Consider the following 23,739-nt stretch of genomic DNA (forward strand, 5'->3'; position numbering starts at 1 on the left):
GACCTAAAAAATAAAGGGAGAAGGCAGGAACCTGCAAGAGTGAGATAAAATGGCAAGGTGTCTGGTAGTGAATTAGAGAGGTATGTGTTGGAATCAAGACTTTCTGCCTCGGCGTTTGGTGCGCTGGTATTTATTAACATTGTGGAATACATTAAGGTTATGCATTTTATTTACGTTGACATGTCGTCTGCAGTGCCTCCACAAACATGGCCGGGAGAAACTGCCAAAACGTCTATTTCCTGCATTTTCTGGTCAGCCCTCAGCGATAGTAACTCCGCCCGTCCAGGGCAGTCTTTTAAAGGCACTAAAGTCAAAACGAATGGATTTCGACCTGAAACCGGTGGGCAAGCCTGGTGGTGGCGGGACAGAAGTGACGGGAGCTTAAGCCCTGTCGGCGAAGGGCGGAAATTCCTCACAGAAACAACTGAAAATCAGGAATCGTTCAGGTGACAATCACAAAACAACATGGAAAAAAGTGAGTGGTAAACAGCTGCAGCTTTGGAAGTAAATTTCATATCAGCGTCATTGTTAAACGGGATCAAATTCAAGTGCTGACAAGGCCAACTTGGCGTTTCATCCTTTTGAGACTGAAAGCCACATTAAGTAGTAGTTAACTCCTTTTCAACTTCCTCTACATTTCACTTTAAATAGATTGCAGTCATTGGTGCGCTCACGTGGACTAACCCATCAAATGTGTTTTTGTACTCATCAGCCAGTGAAAATGGTTCTTGCAAAATTGCATCCGTGCAGCTTAAGTCACGTGGACCATACGATTTAAGGGCCATATGTACTAAAGCATTTTCCCATAGAGACAGAATGGGTAAAATCATTTGGTACATCTGGCGCTAAGTGCCTACAAACAGTTCTGTTTGTAATGTGTGCTAAATCAAAGATGAATACAGTAATTGTAATCATGGCGATTACTCCTACAAAGCTAGGCAATGTCACTTACCACTTAAACTTGTGTGCGTTTTGTGTTTGTTTAACATTTTCTATTTAGATGTATATCTAATTCACAACCAGGTAGCGCACGCCAGTAGCCATGCTTGTGCCCCTTCTTCACAAAAACTGTTTTTCCTCAAAGCGCTTAAAACTTGGCAGCATCAGCGCAACGTTTTCTCCCTCACATGGTGCCACGAGAATGGCAGCAGGTAAACATAGTGCCTACTTAACATATTCTCACTTTTTGCTTTCCCACACTAACATTAAATGGGTGCAAGTGCTTTGGCTGTGATGAACTGTATCTGAAGACAAGTGACATACATATGATTGGAGGAATTGTGTATGCACGATACAAGAACTGACAGGTACGGATGTCCACTGCGACAGCAGTAAAGTTTCCAGGAATCTGAATCTTGGTGGACTTTAGTGATCATGTTGATGTCTAGTAATAATAGAATCGATCAAATATGTTTGTCTTGGTTGATTTAATTGAATCTCATTAAGGGGGAGGCCGACGTATTGATTAACTTGGGAGCAATTGGAAATAATATGGATTGTGATTCACAGATGAATACTCCATATATAATAGATATAGTTTAGGTGTTGTGTTTGTATTCTCAGAAGTGAGGCACTAGAACAAGGAGGAGTTTCTTGAGTTGATCAGTCTGCATTTAGAAGACTCCTGGTAGATAAAGACAAGATCCCAAACCAGTCTTTTCTGCTCTTTCGAGGTGGTGGATGTTGTATCCTTGAGGATGAGCACAGCCAGGTTTCCTTGACTACAGTAGCATTAAGGTCACACTCTTGGAGAAGGTCACATATGAAAGTTGCACCGAGACTGCTGACCTGCCGTTCAGTAAGGCAGCTTTGTTATAATGTGCATGCGATAGGCCAGTGAATTGAGAGGAGGCGGCACCTGTGAGACTGCTTGAGTAAAATGATCTCTGTGACTAGGACATCTAGCCTGGAGGCTGCTTTTTGGGATCAATGATCAGAGTATTCAGGTGTGTGGGTGGTGTTAAAGGTAATGTGCCAGGAGGAATGCTCCAAATTGTTGGGTGTGTTCAGCATGTTGGGCTCTACATGAGAAGGTGTTGGGTGAGGTGTAGCGGGGTAAACAGAGCTGTTCTTGAAGGGGAGCTCTTGTGGGGGAAAGAGAGAGCTAATGTGATTTGCAAACTTTGGGTTGGGTCATCTCATGAAGTGGATTCCGCTTCAGTTTAATGTCAAGCATTTCATTTATGGGAGAGGATAAGACATTTGTGCCCCGGTCAATAATAAGAGGTCTCAATAAGTATGAGACAGGTGATCACATTTTTATGAGAGTCGTGCCCATTGGTGATCGAGTCTCTCTGTGGAGAGTCCGTTTGTGTGCGGCTGGTGGTGTGGTAGCACAATATTGAGTTCTTAATCATCCTGCACATGTATTGACTCCACATTATCAGCTTGTACTACCTCACCAAGTGAACTAGATGTGGATTTAAACCAGTAAATATGCACCTTTCTATATTCTTACCTTGACAATGTAGTAGTAGTCGTCAGTGGTGTGGAGTTGATAAATGTGTCGGTCGATATACAGCTGTTATTGTTTTGGAGTAGCTGGCCTGGACTGAGCATTAGTTGACAGAGGGAGGCATTATCGAGAGTAGGTTGTGAATCCTGGGTGACCTGTGGGTTGGTCTAGTCTATGATACTTTGACTTATGCTAGCACTGTGCTGTCTCGTTCCATTCCACATGGGGGGGTGAATATGGGGAGATGAATGGTGAACCAGAGGTGTCATAGTGAGCAGAAATGGAAGGCACAGTATCAGTTTTAACATCTTAGCCATCACAGAAGCTTTTAGGACCTTCATGGTAACAATGATGATTGAATCTTGGCCTTTCCATTTTCATATACGGTCATGTGTAGGTAAAATGTCTGGTTGTGGTAACCAGAGATAGCAATTTTCCCCTACAGGTTTTTTTGTACATGGTGTTTGTTTTCTTTGAGGCCAGGGGTCCATTATCTAGCACCCATGCCTACCCTGAAACTACTCATACCATGGACATTGTCCTAGTGGTGGAAAGAACTGCTGCTGATTGCCATCTATTGGATAATAACATGAAGTAGTCAAAGTTTCCACAACAATTCCCACATGATCATGTTATTTTCTGCTGGATATTTCAACTGCTTTGAGGAGCTGAAGAGTTCAGCTGTAAGGCCTGGAATGTGCTGTGTTGCTGTGTCACTAGTAATACCCTTGGGGGCCATTAGCCCTGGATACCAGCCCGCTTGGGATTAATGGGGCATTCATTATGAAGACTGAGACTAAGAGCCTTGGTATAAAAAGTTTAATGCATCATTCAGGAGAGAATGCCCTTTGTAAGAAAAGAGTATGTCTGACTCGAGTTTAGGACTACAGTATTTCACTGCTTAAGGTTTTGAGGTTAAACTTCGGGGCTCAGTGTTTGTGGAATTTCAGAGTAACTTTGAACAGCCGGGAGTGGGGTATGTTCTTTGGTTAAACCTCATAGCAAACTGTTTGTATGTAAACAGCATTGTTCAGGTTGAAACTGTTTTTATGTAAAAATACCTATTGGGTCTTGTTTGCAGTTAAAAAAAACGGTTAACGTTAATAAATGAGGGAATAAATTGGATTTTTGCGGTGTTGTTAGATGCATCCCAAAATCTGATCTAATATGAGCTTATTCGGTACAGGACAGATGCAATATTCAGATGTGGGGTATCTCTCACCAAATCGAGTCAATGCAATAGATGTAACAGGAGTAAAAGTTGCACATCAGTATAACCTCATATATGGTTCAGAGCAAGTGGCGATGCAATGTCATTCTTGTTGGAAATGCAGCAGAAGGATAGGGTGACCAGGCATCCAGGATTTGCCGGGACAGTCCCGGTTTTTCACCTGTTCTCCCGGCAGAATTTCGGAATTTAGCTCATGTCCCGGTTTTTAGAGAGGATGGACTGAAAACCGTGGAAGGTCCCTTTTTATCTTTTCCAAAGCAGGGATAGTGATCAACTGTTATAAGAAAGGAATTTAATTAACAGCATAGTACTGGCTTTAAAAGTTGCATTTTATTTATGTTCTTATTGCCTCTTCTGTGATTCTATGCTAGTGAGCGCCTTCATTCTGTGCTCTTGGTTGAAGTAACATTGTAGCCCTTCCTTTAATTTTGTGGAATATCCCGGGTTTTGGCTTTAAAATTCTGGTAACCCTACGGAATTTACACAAACTACACTGATGTGCAAAATCACATTGAAGTGCAGAATCACCTCCCACAAAATGTACTATGGCCGATGGCATGACAACTACTCATTCTTATTGGTTGCTGCTTGCTTTACCAGGGTGGACTCCTCAATCATACAGTATACGCAGCTCATGTAATGGGCGCTTCTCAGTAGCTCCACAGTGGAGCCATCAGTGCATATACTGTGGCTAGTTGTACAAAGCTCACGCTACGGGCTGCCCCCGACTGTCCCGCGTGGACTCTTCAGAGCACATACCATGACTGGTTGCAAAATGCCTATTCCTATGGGCAGCTGCTTTACCACCCCTGTGCGACTTCTGGGCATAAACTACAGCTGATGCATGATTCCACCTCTCAAGGGTATCACCCTTCACCGCTTGGGTACTTCCTAGGCCCACTTATGTGTGAGCTAAATGGTATGATACAGACCATTCAAAACCAAGGATCATATTACAGAAAGTGCCTTGGGGATACACCCTTGGCATCGCCCTGCGGGTGGATGAAGTCATGTCCTGCATCCACTAAAGGGAGGTACCTTACCCACTTTTTAAACGAAGGTCGGTCTGCTTCTAGTAAAAGGCAAAGTCATGGTTTCAAACCACTGCCCTGTCTTTCACTAGTGATCTCTCCCCTGTGTAGGGGTGAAATGACAGAGGCGTGAACTGACAGAGGCATGCACTTAGCACAGCACACTATGTTGTGACTGGGCATACTGTCTTGGTCTGCACTGGGCACACCTAATTAAGGGTGTGCCACGAGCCAGACCTTGACAGGGCGCCTGGTGTGTAATTCATGCCCCGGTGGATATTCGCTTGCACGTTTCTCCTGCACCCTTGGGCTTCCTATGACACAGTCAGAGCAGTCTCCAGCATTAGACTGTTAAGGCATGCACATCTCTTAATCCAAAGGGACCAATACACTTTGAGTACATAGTACATCAATGTCTAGTCAATAAACCCCATCCATTGTCGCCCTCACGGCAATCTGCCCTCTCCTGTCCCTCACAGAATTAAGAGTTGTTGGGGGATCCATAACAGTCTGGGCTCTAAGGTATCGCTGACGTGGCTCCTATACACTACTCAGATGCTTTCTATCACCCAAAGCCGAGCATCTAACGATTAGACATTGTGTCTCTGACTCCTGTTCGCTTTAAATTAATGCTTTTGGCTTAATAACAAAAAATGACAAGAGCACACCTCTTGTCCACATGCACAACAGCAAGACCTCACCCACTCCAGACACATGCATTTCCTTTCATAACACTCCCTGAGAGTACCATGATACCAGCATGTAAATGCTCTTGTCGGGGTATGAAACACATATAAATGTAACTACAATACAGTACACACCGCAAGAGTGTGTAATCACTTTTGGTACCACAGACGATGTTTAAGAACAAAAATACATTTAGATGCAAAATCACCCTATGAACATCATACAGGAGAGAAAAAAATAGAGTCAAAATCACATTCAAGCGCAAACTCGCCCTTTGTGCATCATCAGGAGTGTGGAAATCCCCATGGTGTAAAATTTATTTAGGCACAAAATCACCTAGGTGCAAAATCAATAGGAATTCTAAGACACTGTTAGGGGCTAAAACCCACTTCCACATTTTCAATGATTTTATTCAATATTAGTCGCTACATTTTCAATGATTTTATTCAATATTAGTCACATTTCCGAGTATAACAAATACAAATATTGTGTGGCTATACATTTAATGGTGAAACCCCGTCTTGCTCATAGGGTCTATAGCTCCAGCATTAGACTACTAAGGCATGCGCATCTCTCAATCCAGAGGGATCCATACACTTAGGAGTACACAATACATCAATGTCTAGTCAATAAAACTCATCCATTGTCGCCCTCACGGCAGTCTGCCCTCTCCTGTCCCTCACAGAACTAAGAGTTGTTGGGGGGTTTCATAACAGTCTGGGCTCTAAGGTATCGCTGACGTGGCTTCTATATATTCCTTAGTCTCGAGGTGATGGGAAGTGTATTAGCATATATGTCTGATGCTTTGTTGCAATATATTAGGTCTGCTATCCAGTGGTCGGTTTTGGGCACTGGACCCTACCCCAAGAACATTGCTACCCTACGCTTTGCTAACAAGCAAGCCATTGCTGTGTACTTTCTCAATGATGTAGTCATCCTTCCCACATATCCTAACAGGGCTATTGATAGAAATGGGGACAATTCTAACTCAACCATAATCGCAGCGACCCATATTCTGGTCACTGGGGTTGTTCGTGTGCGCTTGCCGACTTTTTTTTTCCCGAATGGCACGTAATTACGCAATATGACATAATAGCATCATTTGGGGAATTTTTTGTACCAAACCTAATGTGAATTATTCAAATTTTGTCAGATTGCGTCAGCATAATGAAAATTCACCCAAGCCTAGTGTTAACTCAGTTGTAGATGGAACATAACCATGGAGGCAAAGCAGCATGCATTTGGTATTACCAGCGGTCGAAGTGCATTAAAAAAAGTATGGGAACTGTGAGGTTGCATGCAGTGTGGGTGTGGTCAGTGAGTGTGGGGGTGGGGTCAAAAGTGTGGCTCAAAAAAAGAAAACAAATATTCTGTACTTTTTTTGGTCTTTCACTGTCAGGTAGCTACATATAAAATAACACGCAGCTTAAATGAAAAATACATTTAAAAAAAGATGTTAACCATTAGGAAATGCACTGTAGAACATTATGAAACCTCCCTTAATTATCACACTGCAGAGGTCTGTGTATAACCAGAGAGCCACAGGATTAAATCTTGGTGCAGTGGAGAAACATGATGTGTATTTTTAGTGCCAAGAGTTCACAGCCTGTGACAGAAAGCACTGTAAATACGAAATTCATTATTTAAAACTTGCTTGTACACACAGTATTAGATAGACTGCTAGAAGATGCGAAAAATGTTTAAGATAAAATGGTGCTTCCAAAATATAGATTTTAGTAATAGCAATTTTTTACATTACTGTCTCTTCAACACCTCCAGGTGTGGTAACCACCATATAAATACAATCACTATTAAAAGCACGCACATACCAGCGAAGTTGTTAACTCTTTGCACTCCCAAAGGTTGGCAGTGGTTGAAAATGACACTGCTCCCCAAAATACTGTCTGTTTGTCATCACAAATCTTCAAGTGATTAGGTAAATTAAAGCCAGTACTGGTCCAAAGCATCCTTTACACTTGCAGATTAACTCATAGCACACATTTGCATTTTTTTCAGGCTGCAGGCACCCTGGCAGAAAGGCGTGTTTAGCTGTCCCTGCTTCTGTTTCACATCAGAGACACGGAATGACACTTCAACTGAAGCATCTAAACTGTCAGAATTAACCGTCCTGGAACCGTTTTTTTTTTGTTTTTTTTTTTAAAGGTAGGGAATGATGTTTCATAAATCATAAAAGTATAGGTACGTCATGCCCCTCCGATCAAACCCACTTCGGCAAATGGGTATCACCTTTATGAGCATTACCACATTTTGCGGTAAAAAAATTGTGCAAAAAACACAAGCCCTTCAAACAGAAGCGGCCCACATTCTGGTCACTCACGTTGTTCCCATGCACTTGCGCTAATTTTTTTTCAGGACTGCTGCGTAATTGTGCAACATGACATAATAGTGTAATGTGGGGGATTTGTCGTAGCAAGCCTAATGTTAATTACTCAAATTATGTGAGATTACGTTGGCATAATGGACATTCATCCAGGCCTACAGTTAACTCACTTGTAGATGCAAAATACCATAGAAGCAAACCAGTATGCATTTTGGTATCACCTTTATGAGCAATACCACATTAGGTGATAAATTACACTACAGTGCAAAATCACCATTGGTTCACCATCGCAGGAATGTGGACACACATAGGAGCACATATCACCTTTATAAACAGAAACCTATTTAGGTGCGAAATCACATTTATGTGTAAAATGAGCAGTGGCACAGCATCAATAACAGTGGCTTTGAGTAGCACCCTATTTCACCGCAAGCACACTGTGGTTCACGCGCCATGATGCACCGCATCAGGAGACACTCTTTAGGCAGAGGAACTAACCTTTCAAACAGCCAACAGCTAGAGGTGAGGATGAACAGGGGTGTAGTGTGGTCAGTAAGATTAAGGGGGGGGAGCTGCAGATTTCCCAACAAGCAAGTAGGTTAAAAAAATGATATGAGAAGCATGGATTAAGAAGCAGTAGGAAAGGAGAGGGGAACGGATTGCTGGGGTACTTAAAACCCAGTATTTTGCAAAAATGAACACTTTTAAGACCTTTAAAACAGAAACAAGTGGGTGTTTTTGCCTGTGTGTCTATGTAAAAATCCCAAATGAAATTCAACGAACGCCTCACAATAAATAACCAACTTAAAGCACCTGCATCTAACTATTTACAACAGATTACATTTTTTTGGGGGGGAGTACCCCCCCCATGATGCTACGCCCCTGATGATGAACTAGCCAGATTTCTAATGAGCCTCTCAGCCATCAGCATGTGCACCTGCTATTTGTGGAGCAGGCCCTTTTCCTCAGGACCTCAGGTTTCTCTTTTGCCCCACAAACTATGAAGACAAATTCAGAATCAGGCTGGCGGTGAAGTTTCCTGATTCTGGATCCTCCATCTCAGGTCTGGAGCTGGAACGAGGGAGCCCAGCAGAGGTCCGCAAGGTTCTGGTTCATGGCAGGGACTGCCAGGACCTCTCGCAAGGTTCCAACAAGCCCTCGCATGACATAGTGAAAGGACCCTTGATACCTAAGGCTGGACAGCAATGATGCCTTGAGTTGCCGGCGGGGAACTTGTTTTCAGGACCCACATTTCCCCAACCCGTCTCTACGGCAATGGTGAGTACTGGAGGCAGGAGAGGACTGAATGCAAGCAAGACCCAGAAGGCAACTCGTGCAATACATCTCTCAACATCCCAGTGTTCTAATTACACCTTAATTTCACTGAGTCGTCCATGAAACTGGAAACGCCACCAGAACGGAATTTTCTTCAGCCCTAGATAAAACTGTACACATAAAAAACTCTGCAGTTTTATGAAGTTGAAAAGTATTTATCCTTTTTACTAATTTTTTTTCTACCTGAAAACTAATTTTGTATCAGCATCTCATTCAAAAAGCATTTGCAATGCAATGGGTCTCGTCTTTACGTTGTAAATTCCTAACTGGGCTCTTCTTGCCACTTAAATTGAAAATGAAAAGTCAGTTGACATAAACAAGCTAATGTAAAGCGCCTTGATCGCCATGAGCACGAAGGAGAGACACAAAAGGGAAAAGAAGTTAGCTCGCAGTCAAACATATCGGCAGTCGTGCAATTATCCATGTAACAGGGTTGATGTCCAAGGCGGTAATAAAACCGCCCCAAGGAGGGACAAATGTAAAGCATTTACCAATGATAACAAAGGATTTTTGAAAAGCCAGGCCTACGAATGAGTGATAGTAATGGGCGTGCAGTGGGCATTGTTAAAAGCCCACAGACAGATTACAACAGGTCAGAGCGCTTGCACGCTCTACCTTAAAAGCAAGCAGATATGTTACAAACAACAAAGCCAATGGTGAGCAATGGACAGAATGCATTCCTAGGGAAGCTTTCAGAAGGTCCCCAAGAAGTCTTTAGTAAACCAGACAGCTGTGCTGTCTGGTAAGCTTCGACCTAATATACGCAAAGTCCAGGGATACTTTTCAAGGCAACTTCAGCTTCTAGCGCCACCTAGTCATGGTTAACATTTTCTCCCTCATTATAACCAGATCACAAATGCATAATGTGTGCCTGCTTTTGAGATATATAAATACATTTAGAAGTGACTGTGTGGAGCCCTGAAAAAAAGAGGGAGCTAAGCAGAGAGCACTGTCCTACCTTATGACACCCCATCCATATGTGCCACCTGACGTGGAGATGTGAATGAGAACAGGAAGCATCAAGATAGTGAGCAATGCAAACAGTGTGCCCAGCCACAAAGTGATAACTATGTGAATGTTTTCTAAATGAGACACTTTCTTGCACTTTTGAAGTCATGCCTAAATGAATCAGCCATAAATGGTGCATTTGGTGTGTAATCGTGCTTGCTACAACCCATTTTGAAGGAAGTGTAAAGCAGAGAAAGTCTCATACAAAAAAGTATCTTCCATGTGAAGAAAAAAATTCATGGTAATCCTAACCCTTACCTATAAATTATTTTACTTGTGTTTACATTATGGCCGTGTAGGAGCTGGGGAGGGGGTGCATGCCCAAGGAAGTATGACATCACAGTTTTCTCTGGCAAACACCTGAGCTTTTGTGACTTATATGGGAGTCAGAAATCTCTGTCCTTGTAGTTTTGTATCACATCTCCCTTACTCAATCCAGGGATTTAAATAGGTCGGGTCCTGTCGGTGCTGAGCACCAGCAGTTCTAAAAACCAGGTACTGTGGTGGGTCCCTATCAGATCTCCATTTTTACCCTCACCCTCAGGGTGGAAAAAAAACTTAACTCTGCAGCAGTACCACCCTTCACTGTAAGCCACTCCACTTTACTCCATCCTCCTCTACAACACACTACTCCACTCCCTGCCACTCCACACCACTTTATGCTACTCCACTCTACGACACTCTTTGCGACTCCACTCTACTCCACTACATGCCATCCCACTCCACAACACTCTACTGCACTTGGTCATTCTACTCTGACACTGCTCTACTCTGTGACACTACTCCACTCTATGCCTCTCCACTCTAACAATCCACTCTACAACACAGGGAAACTCAGCCATATGCTGTAATTATGCTGTAATTACTTGTATACACTTCACAGCACGTCTAGCTGAAACAAGACCACTGTATGCCTTTCTTTTCCTAAGATATGTTTTTCTTACAGTTAAGCTGCTGGCTGTTTCACTCTTGCTGATGTCTCTTCGCTCACATGAAAAAAATATTTGTAGTGTGTTTTGAGTGCTAGAATTACACATCCCAGAATTAACGCTACAGATTTTGTGTGTTCAGACACATTTTTTTTGCAGAATCAAGAAATTTGTTTACCTGAACTTCGTAACTTCGACTGCAAGAGACATTGTAGGAAAATGTTAACATAGGATGCACATGAAATCCCTTGAATAGAGCAAAATACAATAAACAATTTTTTTATTTTTTTTATTTTTTTCTACCTATCTCTGATTGATTGATTAAGAATTCAGTAGGCCTGAGTTAGGTATGGTGACAAGCTAATGATAAAGGTTATGGCCCTATTTAGTTTTTGGGGAAAATGTATGCCAGATGCCAAAGGTCTCATATGTTTATTGTGAAAAGTTACAACAAAGACAGTAAGACTGTTCAATTTATAATGGAAAGCCTTTGTTAACACCATCAAGCCTTTAAGGGTATGTTGATGTTACATAGGGTTAAAGATTGATTACAGAAATCGTGTTACATGGAATGCCACAGATTACCACAGTAGACAATGGTTTTGATGTTGGTTACCCCTTCTGACAAACAAATGGAGTTGAAGATTTGCAGTGTGAAGAGTTTTTGTTATGCCACTTTCACAGGGGTTATTTATTGTTTTGCCAACAGTAAATATGTATATATTTAAAATTCTATGACAGTGCGCCTGATGTTTGCCAACTTATGTGCAATACAGGAGGCCTTACCTCATTGTGGCGACAAACCAATGAGGAAGGCAATAGGCTTGATTGGTTTATTGACAAAAGTTATGTAAGATGCCATTAGTCTGATCTGTTTATGATGAAAAGTTACAAAAAAGGTACTATGCCCTACTTATTATGAAATGCATTTAGTAAAGCCAATAGTCCCTTAAAGGTGAATTGTTGTTACACTGTGTTGTTGGCTGAAGGCTAGGATTTTGGAATCTAAGATATTAACTCATTAAGCCAGGTTTTTAGTGTTGGCTTCTGCTAGAGATAAACCCTTTGGGGTAGAAGATTAGTACTGTTGCAACCCTTGTTAGACCTTCTTAAGTGGGACAGTGCTAGCCAGGCCCTTTTAAATAACATTAAAAACACAACACACACAGATGTTTTTTGGGCACGCTCTCTTCTGTCTGTTCAAATGCTATTCTCATTCTTCTTCCCCCATAGAATATACTGCCTGGGGCAAACAGTTAGCCTGTTTCTGCCACTGACTGTATTGCCCTGTGAGTAATGTCCGTGAGGCATTTGTCCTCATATTGCATATTGACACTGCCAGTGCTTTATTACTTGTTTGCAAACCTATGCATGTCACCTTTAGATGGTAGAATGTTTACGTTTCAGTACTTTCAATCTTTTAATGTCTGTTATATATTGTTTGCAAAAAAATAATAAACCTGCAGGCTTGACAAGACCAAACCTGTTGGCTTTGCCAGGGCTAGTTTATTGTGCAATCACATCCCACTTTAAAGAATTACTCTAGCTGGCATGAGAAGTGAGATGAAGTGGAAACGTACAGTGGAAGAGGGTACATTTTAACTTCTGTGTTTATATAGCACCTACTCAGCCTGTTTCTATAAGCACTCCCAATGCTGAAAGAAATGAAGCATAATGAAATGAGGTGAGAATCACACTAATGAATTCAGGTTGTTGGATCTTCAGGCTTTCACCTCCCAAATGTTAAAACCCACCCCTTTCCAACACCTCACAGGTTTGGTGGTGCATGATAACTGAGAACTGTAATGGTAGATGACCGGACTTATGGGGACATTTTAGATTTGAAGAATATTTAAATAATGTATTTTTTTATAATATGCATACTAACTCATATAATTTCTTCTCAGGTTAACAAGGCTTTCCATGGCATTGAAGCTCTTTGTGTTACATTTTGGTGATGAAGCCACCTTTTTCTGCAGCATAGAGCTCTTTCCACTAATGTACAGATTGAATCAGTGTGCCTCCATCTTTTATCACAAATTCCTGCACCTGATGTTCTTGGACATTCATTGGGCCTGAGTTCCAAAGGACTAGAGGATGCAGGGAATTGCCATATTCCACGTCACCACCCTACTGTTCTGGATCACCAAGGATGCATTGGGTCAGCAGTACCCATTTTTGGACCCATCTCTGTCCTGGGAAGAGAGGGTTGATGACCTCATAACACGTCTGACCCTGGATGAGATGATACTGCAGGTAAGTTGAAAATTACCTGTAAACAAAACACAGGCAAACTCACTTCTGAGTTAGAAAAAAACGTGAATTGTTTAGATGAAATTTGATATTGTAATTTATCGCCTTTAGTTAGCTTCCTTTTCTGCCCCTTTCTTTCTCTTTCACTAAAGTTTACCTACACAAAATCTTGTCTGTTGATTGAGAATTGTAGATATGTTTTAGTTTCTGGGGCAAAATTAGATATTGTTATGAAAACCTATATCTCACCAGTGACATTTACCAGAAATTAAAAAAAATGTATGTTTAATTGAAGATTCCAGGTATTTTAAACTTATCATTCACTATTAGAGATTCAGAGGTAGGAATACCACAGTGGTCATGTTCTGTCCACATCTTCACTACTTATTATTCATGCCATCAACGCCTTGCAATCCTAATCTTCCAGAGCACTTTTGTGTTTATGTACCATACAAATTGTTTCACTAAGGCATTTCTCACAGTGCCAGTATTTGTGCTTTGACAATTAAACATAAATTGCTGGAAAGGAAAAGCCAGACATTAAAAAGGATTTAATAAATAGTGAAATACTTTTCCTAAGTGATAAATTGTTGTTGGTTACAGGTGCAGTATAGCTGCCATATCCTGTAACAGGAAACAATCTGCATCAAAATGATGAAATGTACTACTTACAGGACACTAAACCCTTACGTAATGATGCAAGGGAAGTTAGTCCTACCAGACCCAGTCCATAACCCGCCAAAATACTGCTTGAGGTACAGTTTACCTACAGTAGTATTTGTTTAGCTCAAAAATATTGTGCATGTTTTTCAACTTCTGTATATAGTTTTCAAAATGCTTGCTCTATTGACCCCAGTAATTCCAACCTTTTTTGGTAATGTATAATTGCAAAACCACTGGTTAACCTCCATAGAGATGCAATTTACTACTGGCGGCAATTGTTTTGTAGCGAGGAACCTCAATGTTTTGGACAACTTGTTAATTAGCAAATCTGTTTTGAAAATGGCGACATAATACTAAACCTTTTAAAACAGTTGTCATTGTTTGTTAAAAACTTAATAGTGACTTTCAGAACTCTCCAAAAAGCTGGATGTACAGTTACTTGGAGGTTTTAAAAACGTTAGCGTTGCCAGCTAAAAATACACAAAATTATTTTGTGTAAGAAATATGGAATTCATATGCTGAATGGTTTTAAGTTGTATTTATACCCTTTTAGCTAAAAAACTCATATTTTTGAGAAAAGGTTTAGGAATAATTTTAGAATTTCTAACATGCCTTTGCATAAGTAACAAGATTTTGATCAGGCCTCCACAAAGCTCCTATCTCATTCTCCTCTTCTGCTGGCTCAACTGATTAGCATAAAAAAACAAGCATGTTTGTTTCTCTATTTTCTTAATTCCACAAATACCTATTTTCTTGTATACTTAAAGGCTTTATAAAATGACTACCTCCAAATAAAAGCACATCAAAAGAATTCACTTGATGGTGAGCAATACACACACTCTCATACACACTCTCACTCACACACAAACACACATTCTATGAAAAACCAAAGGTTAAAGTTAGTTATAGTTAGTTAGTGTGGCTAGAGAGTTGGCAACAATGTATATGAACTTGAGCGAGTTATGGTAATTATAAGGTGGTACACAAATCATAAATGTAAGTTAAATGTATAACCTTAGAATTTCTAATGTTTGTGTAGTTTAACTTTGTTTTGTATAAAAATAATACATTAAGTTTTCTTAACTATAACTAAGCTTTAATGTTTTTTTTAAAATTGAATTTGTATTTTTATTTTGTAAAAACAAAAAAAAGCACTAAGTAAATCCATGATTGTTTTCTTTTTAGATGTTTTTAGACAAAAGTATCTTAGAGATACAAACCTTTCTAATTATGTAACAGTGGTGCTTGAATGTAGACAATTTAAGCATTCATGTTCCCAAGACTGATTTATACTGAACAGGTCACATCTCGGATGGGTTTGGGTAGCTACTATTCCTAAAACAGCCATACAGATCCATGATTGAGCTGATGAGGTATACTTTCCAATTTATCTGTTATTTCTTTCAAGACGAAAAAGAGCTGTGTTGCTTTCCAATAGTCTGCGGAGACTCTGTGGTTGTTGCTGGTATTTAGGGGTATTGGGCTGTAGTTATAACCCACTTGGTGTTATTAGCCAATCACATTATGCTTTACTTCTTAATTTTACGACTTATTAAATATGTTTATTTTAAAAGGATAAAAAAGATTATTTGAGTCACCCTATATTGTATGTTGGTTGATGTTGTCATATATAATTTATTTTTTGCATTGCATAAGTACTATGATACTTCCTAGGTACTTTTGTGGTAGTACTGGCGTATGTCCTGTTTATAAAACAGCATTTCATTTGCTTAGAACACTGTCTATTGTAGGAAACAGGATGTTTACACCCTTCCATTGAGATCTTCAAAGGTGAAGGTTGTAATCTATTTTAGAGGGAAATCTTGTCCTTCCAAGCCCCCTTTGAGATTTTGGCTAAATGCAATGGCTGACTGTAGGAGGCTGGCCTGGCTTATAGTGGGTACCTGATGGTACTTACACCTTGTGCCAGGTCCAGTTATCCCTTATTAGTAGATTAGTAGTGTTCTAGCAGCTTAGGCTGACAGAGGTAGCTATAGCAGAGCAGCTTAGGCTGAACTAGGAGACATGCAAAGCTCCTACTATACCACTTATATCATATAGCACTATATCATAAGAATCACAATACTCAGAGTTACTAAAAATAAAGGTACTTTATTTTAGTGACAATGTGTCAGAAATATCTCAGAGGATATACTCCCTTAGGAGGTAAGTAAAATACACAAAATATACACACAAACCAAAATCAGGTAAGTAAACAGAAAAGTAGTGCAAACACTGTAGAATACAATACAATAGGGGCAACACAAACCATATACTAAGAAAGTGGAATCCAAACCACTTAGGGACCCCTGGCCTATTGTAGTGTGTAGTGGGTTGCTGGGAGTGTAAGAAAACACTTAGGGTGTCCAAGATACCCCACCCTAAGACCCTGAAAAGTAGGAGTAAAGTTACCCTACTTCCCCAGAAACACACTAAAGTCGTGATAGGAGATTGTGCAAAGACCACAACTGACTGTAAAGCACTGAAGACGGATTCCTGGACCTGAGGACCTGTAAAGGAAGGGGACCAAGTCCAAGAGTCACAAAACTGTCCTGGGGGGGTGGGAGCCCACTAAACCCCGGATGAAGGTGCAATATTGCTGCCTCCGGGTGGAAGAAGCTGAAGATTCTGCAACAACGGAAGACGCCAGGAACTTCTCCTTTGCAAAGAAGATGTCCCACGGCGTGCTGGAGGATGCAGAGTTGTTTCCACGCAGAAAGACATACAAACAAGCCTTGCTAGCTGCAAAGGTCGGGGTTGAAGGAAATGGGTGCTGCCCGGGCCCAGGAAGGACCAGGAGGTCGCCCCTTGGAGGAGGAGACAGAGGGGGCGCCTAGCAATACAGAGAGCCCATGCAGAGGCAGGCAGCACCCACAGAAGTATTTGAACACGCGTTCAAGAAAACTAAGCACAACGGTTGTCTCAACACTGCAAAGGATGGTCTCACAAAGCCGTTGGTCAACTCAGCGAGTTGAGCAATGCAGGAATGAGTGCTGAGGACCTGGGCTGTGCTGTGCACGAAGGATTCCTTGCAAAAGTGCACAGAAGCCCGAGCAGCTGCAGTTCACGCAGTACACAGGATTACTGTGTGGCGTGGGGAGGCTAGGACTTACCTGCTACTTTGTTGCAGTTTTGCAGGCGTACTGGAGCAGTTAGCGGTCAAACCTTGGCAGAAGTTTGAGAGGGAGATGCAGAGGAACTCTGGTGAGCTCTTGCATTCGTTATCTGAAGAGAAGCCCACAGGAGAGACCCTAAATAGCCCTCAGAGGAGGATTGGCCACCTAGTCCGGTAAGCACCTATCAGGAGGGGTCTCTGACGTCACGTGCTGATACTGGCCACTCAGAGGCCTCCGTTGTGCCCTCATACCTCTGCATTAAAGATGGCAGAGGTCTGGACACACTGGAGGAGCTCTGGGCACAACCCCTGGGGTGGTGATGGGAAGGGGAGTGGTCACTCCCCTTTCCTTTGTCCAGTTTCGCACCAGAGCAGGGGCTGGGGGATCCCTGAATTGGTGTAGACTGGCTTATGCAAGGAGGGCACCATTTGTGTCCTTCAAAGCATTTCCAGAGGCTGGGGGAGGCTACTACTGAGGTTCTGGTTAGCAGAGCCTCAGTGACACAGTTAGGCACCACACACGGAACACATTCAGGCCACAAACTATGAGCACTGGGGTCCTGGCTAGCAGGATCCCAGTGAGACATATAAAACACACTGCCATATACTCACAAACAGGCCATAAGTGGGTGTAACAAGGCTAGAAAGAGGCTACCTTTCTACACTGACCACTAAGATCCTGTAATGCTTCAAGAGGAAGAAGAATAGGTGAATTAGAGGAATATGAGGTGCAGCGAAGGAAGACCAGGATTTTTTTGTGTGGGAGTTTTTCTCCTTGCTAGCTGGAGAGAAGGTCAGTGCCAAACTGGGAACCTGCAACCTTTGCAAAAAGTTCATTTCCTGTGGCAATATCAAACAGTACCCATTTGGTATGAAGGGACTGAGGAAGCACCTACAGGTGATTCATTCAACCAAGTTTGCACAGGCCGAAACAAGGTGTCAGAGGGAGCTGGAAGAGGCCAAAGCAGGAACCCTGGCAGTGGGCAGTTCTTCAGCTACTGCAAGACCTTCAACTTCTTTGACGACGGCTTAACCTCCACCACCATCTGCTGCATCGGTCCTTCCAGCAGCACCTTCAACTTCTTCAGCTTCAACACCATCTCCAACACCACTCGCTGCGTCTGGTCCAGCATCAGTATCTGATCCTGGTACTTTGTTGCCAGTCCACCAGTGCGAAAGATTAGACAAGTTGTAGAGCAGTAGGGCAGTACTGCAACATACTGTCTCCTGTGCCATACTGTGATTTTTGAGAGAGAAAGATATCTCATCATAAACCAGGAGGGTGTCATGGCTCACCAGTGACCTCTCCAATATCCTTAATCGATTTTTTGGACATTTGTTGTCCTCCTGTTTTCTTTTAGGGTTGTTTTATGTTGGTTGGGCACATTGAACTTTGGAAAGAGAAACATCCAGACAAAAGTAAAAATAAATCTTTTTGAAGCTAACCAAATATCCTACAATATCTTGTACCAATATTAACCACATTGTTTACAGGTATTAGAAATACAACATTGTAATTATACAGAAATAAAATGTAAATTTAAGGTAAATATGTGCCTTATGGTGGCTTCATACTACTCCATAAGTTTATAATACTCTACTACAGTGATATCCAGTTGTATTTAGAGTGGAGTACACTGTTGTAGAGTGGAGTGGTATAACATGGAGTAGTGTATCCTCAAGTGGCAAATAGTGAGTGCCATAGGGAGAAGTGGCATAGAGTACAGTAGAGGATAGTGTCATAGAGTGGAGTGCATGTCGTAGCACGGACTGGCATGTCGTGGAGTGGCGGGTCATACAGTGAAGGGGAGTTGCATCTTGTAAAATGGAGTAGAGTGATGTAGACTGGTAAGGCCATAGAATGGAGTACAATGTTGTAGAGTTAAGTGTCGTAGAGTGGAGTGTCATAGGGTGGAGTGGAGTGCCATATGCTGAAGAGGCATAGAGTGGAGTGGTGTGTTGTGGAGGTCATAGAGTTGAGTAGTATGTCGTAGAATGGAGTGCCATAGAGTGGAATAGTGTGGCGTAGAATGGAGTGCCATAGAGTGGAGTAGTGTGGAGTGGCATGGAGAAACGTGTCCTAAACTGTAGTGTTTTAGAGTGTCTTAAAGTGGATTGGCATAGAGTGTAGTTGCAGTGACATGTCAAAGAGTGGAGTAGCATGTGTAGAGATGAAGCTGCTGAGGTACAGTTTTCAATTTCTCTGTAATGTCTTTGAAGAAGAAATACAGCTGTATTCCTTTCCAGTAGTCAGCAGAGCCTCTATAGTTGTTGGTGTTAGCTAGTAGTTTTTGGGTGTCTTTATAGCCCACTTTGTGTTAATAACCAATCACATAATGTTTACTTTTTCATTTTATTTCTTATCCAGTATTCTTTTGGTTTTCATTGTCAAATGGATTTTTGAATGGCTTTCTAATACTTGTGAAACTTCATTGCTGCAGTCTAGTTTATTTTCTTTCCTCTTTTTGGTCTTTGGTAGAATTGTGCTATATTAGTAGCCCAAATTGTAAGTATGTCCGTCATGGTCCTCTTTTCATAATTAAGTTGTTGATATAATATAGTTTCCTAATGGCCAATCATCTAGCTGTATATATTTGATTGTCTGCCTCTGTTGTCCCCATTCTGGTATGTAGGTGCATGTGCAAGATAGTCCACGTTTGGCTTGTTGGGCAGAGCTCCCTTTTCTGAGCCAGAGAGGATGCCAAGAAAGCAAATTTGCAAACTTATTTAGGTTTCAAAGGAGTAGAAATAACATGGATTGCCGAAAAAGGTTTGAGATGGAATTTGTTACTCCCAATACTTTCCTCTGATAGTATGTGGCCATCCCCGATTTATGGTTATCCACTGTGGTGGCAATGATATAAGACATTTAACAGGAGTTAGACTAGTAATTGAGATGAAGGAGACATTTTTCACCTTAATGTCTAGCAACACACATTTTATGTTCTCCGGTATTTATCAGACACAAAAGTGGAAGTGGTCTAGTCTAAATGCTGCTAAGTTTGAAAAGATGTGAACACATGTGAACAAGGCAGTCTCAGCATTTCTCGGAGATCATGAAATGTCTTCCATTTTTTCATTTGAATATAAAATATTCCAGTGCAGCACTGTATTGTCCAGATGGTGACCATTTTACTATGCACTGAAACAGTTTTTTTCCTTACAAACTGAAAACTTGGCTTCACAAACATATATAAATAAATATTTTTAGTTGAACAAAAAAAGAGGCTTTTTTAACAGCCACTCTATATTATGTCTAATTTAATTTTATAATACATAAAGTGTTTTTTGTATTTAATTAAGGACTGCGGTAGTACTGTGGTACTCCGTAAACTTAAAAAAATATATATATAAAACTAGTTTTCCCTACCTCTACAGAGTTTGCTACACCACCTCATTCCTTCTTCTACATGAAATCAACAGTAATAACCTCTATTTTACTTTAAATCACAGTACAAAGGCAAAGTCTGGTCTAAATCAGTAGTTCCCAACCTTTTGACTCCAGGGGTCCCCCACTGAATCATTACTGGAAGCCCCCACCCAAGTTGTATGATATAAATGTCAAACATTAAAACACAAATTTGCAAAAAATACCCAAACAAGTACACACCAAACAAATACTCGAATTGCGAAATATATTATTTTATATTGAAAAAATATGCAAAAATCGAAAAAATTTAATGGGAAGGTTGGCGCGCATCTCGGCGACTACCTTTTCAAGGTTTAGTTTTATTTACGAAAGAAAGCTGAACCCTCAGGTCAGATTCAACATTTCCCAAGCGACTTCTGTTTTTATTTTTTAGGTACATAAGATCTGAGAAAGCTTTTTCACAAAAATATGTGGTGGGGAAATGAAGTAAAAGCATAAGGGCCTCTCATCTCTCCATAGCCTCTCTATTATATGTGTAGGGTGTCAGAGCAATTTACAGGGGACTACAAGGTGTAGGATTCACATGTCTTCCACACTGGTAGGCATTTTCTAAGAGTGCTTGGTCTGGAGAATCCAAAAATCGGGAATCAGAACACAACACAATGATTAGCGTTGACTTTAATAATAAGAATGTATTTCTATGCAAACAAACCTTTTTTTAGCAGCATGAAAAGAATCTCTATGACAAAAGCAGTAACCCTCAATGCTATGCATATAAAATACTGCTCTTTGCATGCTAAACTTTCTTTGCAGCAGGCATATTTACCGTCTGCACTACTTTTGAGTCAAAACTGCCAGTGGACAAAACTCCCATCTCTCTCCAGCAGGTATATTAATCACTAGAGTAATCTTGACTCTTTTATCTTTGCCCGAAAGCTGCTCGATGTACAAGGGACTTTGCAGTGCTTTTAAAACTGCTGCAGGAAGGAAGCAATAAATATAAAAACACACACTTGTTTGTCAGAGGCCCCAGCTGGACAAGTGCCTTCCTCCTGTCCCGGGCCTGCTGACCCCCTGGGAATGTGTCATGGACCCCTGGGGGTCCATGGACCACAGTTTGGGAACCACTGGTCTAAATGATGTCATGAAATTGTATTAACCAATGATAGTGTGTTTTGTCAGCGCCAGGTACTGCTGTATACTATGAAAGCTCAGCAGTGTACAGTGTTCCAATATATCGCTGAGATTTTGTCCCTTATAACTTAAAAAAACCTTAACCACACACACACCCACACACATTATAGTTAGGCCCACATTTTAAATGCACAAAACTATAGAAATGTACCTGTTATAGTTAGATTTATCTTAACTTATGGCACGAGTTATAGTTACTTAACTATAATTCACGCCCCCGCCATGCACAGTTTTTTGTTTTTTTTGTTTGTCAAAAAGATTACTGCAAATATTACATTGATTTTATCAAAGATGTCACAAGTACCGTAATTTGTGGGGTAATTAGTAGTGCATGGCGAGGGTGTGAGTTATAGTTACTTTACGGCGTGAGTAATAGTTATTTGAGATAACTCTAACTATAACAGATGAATTTCTATGGTTTTGTACGTTGTCACTAGGTAGTTAGTTAGGACATTGGAAAAGCGTTTTTTGACTTGCCTATATCTTTGACGCCAGTTGATGAATCTTCACGAACTTTTCCAACAAAATTCAACGTTCACCTCAGCTGCTGTCTGGAAAGTTTCGGGGTGATCTGTCAAGCAAGGGCCGAGAAAAAAGGGTGGTCCTAAAACAAGCTTTTCCCATGTTAATTTCAATAGGGATTTTGAACACGACTACAGTCTGAACCACTTGACAGATTTACAACAAATTTGGCAGAAAGCTATCTCTTCGTCCAGAAAGAACCCTTATTGTGATTTAGTTTGAATCTGTTCAGTAGTTTTGTATATCTAGGGATGCAAAAGCTCAGCAAACTTGTGCAGAGATCTGATTGGTTGCCAACACTTCAACCAGGAAGTGGTGGCACCTATTTTGAGACTCTGCTTCAGCAACAACAAAAATGAGAAGGGAGTAGGGTAGTGTTATTCTACCCCTCTAGCCTTGGTGCAGGGCTTCGTCAGGGATATTTTGAATAAAGGTTTGTCATTTTGCCATGAGATTCATTTTGATTATGTTGATACTCGGATTGACATCTATAAATATGTGAGGAAATTGAAACTACTCAAATTTCATGCGCAGCAAAGCAAAAAGGTAACCTCTAACATGATCAGTCAGATGATTGAAGAACCGGAAGAAATCCAATTGAGGATTGATCAAGCCACGGACCTAAAAACCTTATTTGACTTATCTCTTAACTTACAGGATGAAGTTTACACAGAAAAGGAAATTTTACAACAATTAGACATTGATACTAAAGTTCACAAACCTTCTGGATTAAAAGAGAAATCTAAGTTCTGTCCAATACTGTCGCCTGGAAATAAAGTGGATCTATTTTCGGAACTTGTGCTGGAGGACATTGAACGGTTGTGCAATAAAAGACATACGAGTCACTCTGAAAATTTGACCAAGAGGGAACGATTAGCATTGAGAAGCTTGATTTCAAATAACCAGATAATAATAAAATCAGCGGACAAGGGAGGCAATATTGTGATTCTCAACTCATCTGATTATATGGAAGAAGTTTACAGGCAATTGAATAATCCACATGATTATAAGAAATTGATAAAAAAATCCTTTAAAGAGTATGACTATGAAGTTGCACTCTAAACTGGATGAATCGCATCAACAACGATTACTTAATCATGAGGAATATATCTATTTGAAAAAAGAAAATCCAACCTTACCGACAATTTTTTTTTTACCGAAGATCCATAAATCATTAATATCACCACCAGGAAGACCTATTGTATCAGCATGTGATTCATTATTTGAAAGGTTGTCGGATTATGTTGACATTTATCTTGCCCTTATGGTTAGAACACTGAGTTCATATATTAAGGACTCTGGAGATTTACTAAAGATTTTGTTGGACTTGGATTGGCATGAAGATTATTTATTGGTTACAATAGAAGTAGTCTCCCTTTACACATCTATAAATCATGAAGTAGGATTAAAAGCAGTTGAATATTTTTTAAAACAATCTAACATTTCAGAATTAGAACACTCTAACATGCTGCTAGCCATGATTGACATGTGCTTAAAGAATAACATTTTTATGTTTAATCATGAGTTTTTTCATCAATTGTGTGGTACCGCCATGGGCATTTCTCTTTCCCCAAACTATGCCAACTTGGTGATGGGTTGGTGGGA

The 23,739-nt window shown here is 40.8% G+C and overlaps 1 protein-coding gene across 1 annotated transcript in view; it reads left to right on the plus strand.

Annotated features, from left to right (window-relative positions):
- Positions 1 to 293: 293 nt before the first annotated feature.
- Positions 294 to 23,739, plus strand: part of LOC138284728 (uncharacterized) — a 108,454-nt gene continuing 85,008 nt past the window's right edge. The window contains exons 1-2 of the mRNA XM_069223842.1: positions 294 to 475; positions 12,925 to 13,273. Of these exons, the coding sequence (XP_069079943.1) occupies positions 13,115 to 13,273 (159 nt within the window). The 5' untranslated portion in view covers positions 294 to 475; positions 12,925 to 13,114. The remainder of the gene's footprint in view (positions 476 to 12,924; positions 13,274 to 23,739) is intronic.

This window comes from Pleurodeles waltl, chromosome 3_1, assembly GCF_031143425.1.
Source record: "Pleurodeles waltl isolate 20211129_DDA chromosome 3_1, aPleWal1.hap1.20221129, whole genome shotgun sequence".
Taxonomy (NCBI): domain Eukaryota; kingdom Metazoa; phylum Chordata; class Amphibia; order Caudata; family Salamandridae; genus Pleurodeles; species Pleurodeles waltl.